Genomic DNA, 7,836 nt, shown 5'->3' with positions numbered 1-7,836 from the left:
CGCAATACACTAATCACAAGGTTGCCGAAAACTCTTCGATAGTCTACTACTGGTTTCGCTGTTCCTGGAGCTCATCAAACAGACGTATTCCCCGAGTTTCTGTCAACTTTACGTTCCACTTGAACCCAAATTGCACGAAGTTTGGCCCATAAACTAATCCGCATGCAAATTAGGTTTTGAGGGGAGACTCAGCTGCAACTCAGTTGATTTTGAACATGGTTGGGAGATTCTGCTGATTTTCAGATGAGCCTCTCGTCAAAACCATAACGGTACGCAAATGAGTGTAGACATTGACTTGGTCAAATAACCAGTTACCTCCTGATGACTGGTCAGAATATTTTAAAAGAGATTTCATCGGTCCATGCTTCTCGGCTTTCCAGCATAAATGGGCTTCATGAAGAGGACGGGATCTGTATTGTAAATTGCCAAGTTTCCTCACCACCACAAGAAGATTTCAGCTGTTTGGTTATTGGTGCTCCGGAAAGCCTAAAGAAAGGAGAGCTAAGCTTCAAACTGCATCGCACGCTTCACGATATCCAATCACAACTTCACATCCAACAGGGTGAAGACGACCAAAGAAACAGACTTAGGGGTACATCAAGGATTAATAATTATGCCTGCACTGTGAAGTAATCTTGGAGGTATCTTTTGGGTCCTAACTAACGACTCAAGACGAGCAATCGACTCAAAGTCCTGCTGGTCTACTACTCCTACTGATGACCACACGAGGAAGACGAACGTCTGTCTGCATGTGATGACACTACATCGTATTGTGTGGAGAGTGCGTTAAATATTGACGGGATTCCAACATTCCCGGGGGAGTTAGTATTTAATCCACTTCCAGGCTTTCTTGGTAATCAGCCTGTTTATATGTGTTTGTGTGTACAGGTTGTGGAAGAAAATAACGCAGACCGGATGCCAGACCGTTTTTATTTCGATTTGGGCGGGTATTCTTGAGAAGTCGAAAGTGTTGCCTTAGATTCCCAAAGGTACAGAAAGAAATATCACCAGTGCAAAAAAAAATAATCATTTTGGGTGGCAATGAATTAATCGTTCCTTGAAGACCTCCCAACAGAATGAGGGTTTCAGCACAGTCTCTAGCAAATCAGCCCCAGGTGTTTCATACACTTATTTCAAAAGAGAAACAAAAATGTCAGCCTGGGAGTCACATGTTGTTTCACAGACCAGGCAAACATTGAAAGTTTAAACTTAGTAGCCAGAGGACAAAGCAAACATATGATCAACGATGACCGCTTTCTCTATTGGGTCTTTCCACATCATAGTTTGGATGTTCGCCACAGTATAATAGGGTGTTGAAATGCGCCCCAGAAAAATCCCACTGATCGAGTTTCGCCTGATAATCTACAAATAAACGCACTGGAGTCACCGTATCCCGTTCATCTTTACTCCAATATTTCAGTGTTTTCTCCTACTCCTTGTTCGTGGGGCAACGGGTGGTGGATAAACGTCTGGTCGATTCATTTGACTGACATGTAATATTTTGCTTTCTGGAATGTAAGAATTGCACAGCGTTCTTTTTGTTCCTCCTTTGTCAATCGAACTTTCGGTCCGTGAGAATTTTCGATCTGGAAAAAATGGACGATATATGTCTCTTTGGACGACAGACATCCAGTCTGATTGACTACGTGAGCTGACGTTCCAATTTTAGTTTAAGATAACTCATGATTTGCATCTGTAGGCTGTCCTTCTGATGAATAAATCGCTAGCAACTGGGTTTGATTTCACAGTTTCCGCGTTAAACAGAAAAATATGAACGCATCTTGTGGGTGAATATTCGCGCAACCGCAGATGCCCGTTGGTGTGGGTCTCTCAGGATCAAGAATTAGGTGATGTTGGTAAGTGGTGGAGCGTTAAGCCCTGTTACTATCGAAAAGCGACCAAGCTTTAGAAGTTACTGTGTGAAGACAAAATATTTTCATGGAACGTAAAGCAAGTCGACAACTAGTATTTCAGTAGTAACTGGCCATGAAATAACGCTCTGAGGTGAGGTCTGTTAACAAAATCTCTTATACAAGTCGTTGAGCTGTTTTACAAGGAGTGATATGGAAAAAATACTTGCTTTCCTAACGATCTTTAGTATGTCCAACAAACACATCGTGCAACTACCTTATTTCTGGCCAGTACAACATAAGGCATAGGACATTTGCGGCGTTTGAGAACTGATATCATCCACCTACGTTTACAGTCATGAAGGTTTAGGACTAAAACGTTGTCATTTGGATGGAACCCGTGCTACACGTCAGCCTGCTGGTCGCTAAACCAGTAACACATCCGCGGAATCGATTCAACTCTAGTTCAGTGTGATCGCAAAGCACCGAGAGTAATGAATGAAGCTCCTCTAGCAAAGGAAAAATCAGCTGGTGAGCTCCGATTGGGCATGGATGAAGTCCATAGGAAAGCACCTACAATATTCAGAGGACTTTTTTCCTCTCCACTTTTCGAATTGCTAGTACAAAGGCGTCGATTAATTTTTGGGTTTAGTCCGCAGACTGAGGATGGTAGATCAGACAACAGAGGTTATCAATTTCTAGGGATTTACAAAACTGACAAAATTCGTCTCAGGTGAACGGCGGGTGAGATACTCAAACTTCGGATGAGCCAATTTGCCCATGGATAACATCTGATCGTTTGAAATATGTAACCACAATGATACGACAATAATGTCCAAATGAAACCTGTGCGTGAATTTCGCTTCAGTCTGTGTAGCGTTGATAGTGGACGCAGTTGTGGCTTTACTGGAGTCTCGCAGCATAGATATACTTTTCAGAATTCGCGATCAATAGTTTGATATCCTTGCCAACGTGGAAATTGTATGCCAGCAATCGCCAGAATGCACTTGTTTCTGCAAAGACTTTGGAACCACAGGCCGTTTTGTGAACATCGGCTAATCACCCATAATTGTCTGACCTACGTCTGTCCATGAATTTTTGAAATATGATTTTGAAAACACTCGTTCCGTATAAGTATTTGGAACCGAGTCAAACCAGTTTGCTTGTTCAGTCTTGAGTGGTGTGACTGTTAGCTTGCCAACAGCACAAGTTCGTACGCTTTAGATTGTCAAACTTTCCTCGATTTGAATGTTGTCCCCTTGAGCGTCATTAAATTTGCTAATGACCGATAAGAAGAGGGAACAAAAACACTTCTATATGGGGACAAATATGCGTACGAGCGATTAGTGGCCTGTATAACGGGGCTCTCTATTAAAGAACAACGCAGGAGGCACATTCTTACGTCTGTTGTAAGAAGGGTTATTGGCTTCAATTAAGAACAGTTTTGGGTCATAATGCAGCAGCAAGAGGTGTGATATTACAGTAAGTTTGAAGCCATGAACACTGTGCGAAAAGACGTGGACTACTACCAGTAACTCACCTAGTGGAGCATGCAGATCAATCAAGGATAATAAAAATATCGTCGTTTAAGTGCCCTAAGAATGACTGTAAAGATGTCTTTTGGTAGGTTTTCGATAAATCCTCAACTGCCGTGACCTTATGTGGTTCAGACGCCACGCCATCGCTGTCCGCAGTAAGTCCAATGGGCGTGATTATGCTCTGCGAAATCACACTCAACATAGTGGGCTTTGTGTTCTTGCGCTGGAGCACTCATAGCGATAACGCTGTACCCATACACACTTGTGGCACGGAGTCCGCTAGGTATAGTATCCACCACATTAAAGAAAATGGCAGCTTGTTAAAGTTACATTGTCCCTGATTTGTATTAGCCGTCAACATTTCTCCGCTAATCACGAAGTAGACATCTCGTACGTTTATTTTTGAAACAGATTCCACCTTTACTCACCGAAAATTCATCTCAAACTGATATTGGATAGCTCATCATCCAATCCTGTGGAAAAGCCACCGAACCGAGCAATCCGTATTCCTAAATACAACTATCGGCACCGTCAAAGCTGAATAACGGACACAGCAATATAAACAATCGATCATGGATCACACGGCCGAATGTCTTGGAGAGAACATGCGTCGCCCATTTAATCCAAAAAACCTTCGCATCGATTAAGCTGTAGATCACCAGCTTTATTTCGTGGAATCGACACCAAAATTTGTTTTCTAAAGTCAAATAGAATCGGCATGCGACTTCAAAACAACAGTCACTACCAGTCGGCTAATCGCACTGAGAGATAACCGACTATCTTCAAATGCAATGAAACAGGAAGTACACACCCGACTGCACACTGATGAACCCTCACTATTAAAACTAGCCTAATGGAATATGCACAGAAGTCGGAAGAACTTTTCGTAGATTGATACCACGTAGATTCAGGTGCAAACACGTGGAGATGCGACAAACGGAAATGAAACTAACAGACGAAAGACACTGGTTGTCCCATGCCATTTCTGGTAATCCGTGATGTGTGACGACAGTTATGGCCACCTGTATATTGACCATTTTGTCTTTTTATCTATACTGTGAAATATCGCCGCACTTTTCGAAACTGTCGATGAAATTGGGTTCAGGTTTAAGTTATGAAGGGAAGAATGCGACGTGTGTCACACTCCAATTAGTAGCCACATCTCCGACTGAATGAAAACGAACAGAACGCTACTATTCCCGTTTACAAGAAGCATATGAGGGCCGTTCAACTCTCCTTCGGCTACGTTGGTGTTTTGTTCTGTGTCAGTTTGACTTTCTGGTTGTACGTGATCATCTAGTACTTGTCCTATCGTAAATTCGCCAGATGAGATAAGCTTTGTCACAGGTCACAGGTTGACTCAAAACCAAAAAAATCACAAGAGCCTCGAGTCGGTCACTCGGTAGTGTGACCGCTGGAAACGCCCATACCCACTATCGATGTGATCAGTGGATGGGGCAATATATTCGTGGTTCCTGAGTCAACTGTATCAAATGTGAAAAAGAGATGTCCGTTCGCTAAAAGGGGGCTCAGTGCCGTCGCCTTGTCTGCTAATGTACAGGTTGATTATTCTGTCAATGCAATACTTGCCATGTTTGGCTGTACATATTCATTGCACGAGATGTACTTTACCGGCACTAACGAATATACCATCTTCTTGGCATTCCCACCGTCCACATAAAAGCACATAAAAACCCAAATAGACTGTTGAACGCCCGATGAAATTTCTGCTTCAGAGTAGGCTGGACTGGAAAAGCCGGATATGAAAAATGAAACGTTTGAAGTCGGATTGCGCGCGTTTCGCTGTCGTCGATTCTATTGCTGATGCCGTAGTTGTGTTAGCTTCAAAAACATATGTTCTGTCATTTCTGGCGCCACCCTCAAGTCTGAACTTATATGAAAAAAAACGACCTTTAGTTCACCACTACCCAATAAAAACGGGCAAAAACCCGGAGGCCAAGGTGCTTATTGAGTGACCGTCAGTTACTGAACGAACAAGCACAAAACATTGCTCAGTAATGAAAAAAGATATGACTGATCAATAGACATACGAGTATCACTGTTAGGCGTAAGTAATGCTAACGATTACGGAAGAAGCACATATAGTCCATCACAAACTATACGTCTGTAGGTTCACGCATTATTGCCATCAGCAATTCTGAGATGTGCGGGAGGCTTTATACAAAGTTGTTCTTTGGTGACGACCAGATGTACATTCCCCTTCATGATGCACTGAAACCAAAGTGAGAGAACTGTGAGACTTTGTCCAAAAATGAACGAAAAAGCTCAACCACTTGTGGAAAATGAGGGAGGGGTGTCGGACTCTAATGGCCCTCAATTCAGTCACATCACATTTAACTAGCCGTTAATACAGCGATTTTCAGTTGGTAGTAATCTATTCGAACACCAGGAAGCATCAGGCTGAACACGATACATTGCTTTTACACCACCCAGTTGGCAACCCCGATATTATGTAGGATGTAGGTTCAGCGAACAAACAACTAGATCAATGCTAGTTGTTCGTCTTTCAAGCAAGCCGAATTCCTTAAGAACTGAACACGATACATTGCTTTTACACCACCCAGTTGGCAACTCCAATATTATGTAGGATTAAATGCATAGATGGTTCAGCAAGTGAATAACTGGACCAATACTAGTTGTTTCCCTTTCACGCATGCCGAATTCCTCAAGAATCTGCAGGAGGTGCATCATCCCCAAATTTTTGAATGCAAAAACGATGTAAAAGTCTAACAAAAACCACTAGTTTTGTTGCCATTATTTTATTTCTACTGTACATAGATATGAGTGCCCTGCAAATACGGACGCAACTACACACAATATGAACTAGAAGACTCGCTTGGCGGTGAAGCCGGACCACTAGCTTGCTAGACGGGTGTTCTATCGCCTGTGCTACCCAGGATGTATATCCAGTGTCACACACAACTGAAATCCACACCTGATTAGCTACGTCTCCGGACAAGCGGTTGATATCCGTCATCGTCATTGACTGAACCCATTCGTGGCCTTCGCAACAGGCCGAACATTTACATCATTCACTCGATACAAACAGCCACCCGTAAAACTCCCTCTACTCGTCCGTACAGTGTTGCAGATACATATGTATCTTTGGAATCTCCGCTCCGTAAGTGCGGAATATGGCTAAACTACGCGTGCAATCAACTCGACACTTGGGATAACCAGCTAGTGGACTAAGTTCCGACTTTCATTCGATTCCGACATTTCTCTGTTCTAACAACAGTTATGCGGACCCACGTTCGACAAACAGCTCTCTTCGTAGATTGGTTGTACCACTGATGCCCTGACCGAGCTAATGGGCCCGATTCAATAGTTGTACAAAACGCATATTGACACATCCGCACACGTAAAAGTATGCCTTCGGTTGATCCTGTAAAATATTCCACTCAAAAGTATCAATTCAATCTCATCATAGAATGCAGAAGGTTTCTAGCCATGTTATCACAATTACTACCAGAGTACATACATATGTACATATATTCACATATATCACATCATACTGTAATGCAACGTCATAATTATTATCAGTGCTGGTTATTATGATTATCGGTATTACCATTTTTGAATATTGCTCACAGATATGTGGCAACTAAACTGCTTCTAGCCGACTGCTATTCCGTTTTCCTAGCTTGACACCGAAGTGGGAGAGCTCAGAAAACGGAACAACAGCCATCCAAACAACCAGACCTGTTAACAGTTTCCCCAATAGTTTCGACACAGTGCTTATTTTCAGACGAACCAATCGCACGACCGTAGTGTGAAATTGTTCTCCTACTAAAACGTGATAATCCAAGTTGATCAACAGTGTACCGATAGACAATTGGTGAGAATTTCGTCTCATATGCCAGGGGTCTGGAGTTTGAAAGTCTGCACGGCCAAAAATGAGTTCGAATAACAGCGAAACTAGACTCGACTGATTCCCTTGTGTGGTGTGGACTGACTGGGGCATTTCGTACGGGACAAGATGGCAACTGCTCATAGGGTGTTGCGCCTAAAAATACCTTATACAGGGATTATAGTCGCATTGGAAATTACTTGAATTAACTAACTGCGAGGACAAACGCAAAGGAATGATAATTTTTACTTTGCTCCGATATAATAGACGACTGGACACATTAAATATTAAGCCAATCGAATGTTCTGCTCCTAATGAAGTATGTTCCTCCACAACGATCACCTCCAGGTCACATTTTCTGTTTCCCAAGGATATTTTATCGTCGGAGGCTGTCTACTCCACTGTGTGGCATCCCAAATAGACATAGTTATAGAAAGTGAACGTGAGCTTTTTCATAAGCGAAACTACTTACAAAACTGCTGAAAACTCTACGAAGGCCTTCCTTGGGGCTCAGTCCCTGAGTTTCCGTCAACCTTATATTTTACTGGGACTCGAAATGCACGAAATCTGACTTACA

General features: G+C 42.6%; 1 protein-coding gene across 1 annotated transcript in view; it reads right to left on the bottom strand.

Annotated features, from left to right (window-relative positions):
• Positions 1-5,368: 5,368 nt before the first annotated feature.
• Positions 5,369-7,836, bottom strand: part of T265_12458 (hypothetical protein) — a gene marked incomplete at both ends in the record, with an annotated part of 11,546 nt that continues 9,078 nt past the window's right edge. Inside the window, one exon of the mRNA XM_009163874.1 lies at positions 5,369-5,620. Within this exon, the coding sequence (XP_009162138.1) occupies positions 5,522-5,620 (99 nt within the window). The remainder of the gene's footprint in view (positions 5,621-7,836) is intronic.

This window comes from Opisthorchis viverrini (genome assembly GCF_000715545.1).
Source record: "Opisthorchis viverrini unplaced genomic scaffold opera_v5_1, whole genome shotgun sequence".
NCBI lineage: Eukaryota > Metazoa > Platyhelminthes > Trematoda > Opisthorchiida > Opisthorchiidae > Opisthorchis > Opisthorchis viverrini.
This window is presented reverse-complemented; position numbering and strand designations above follow the sequence as displayed.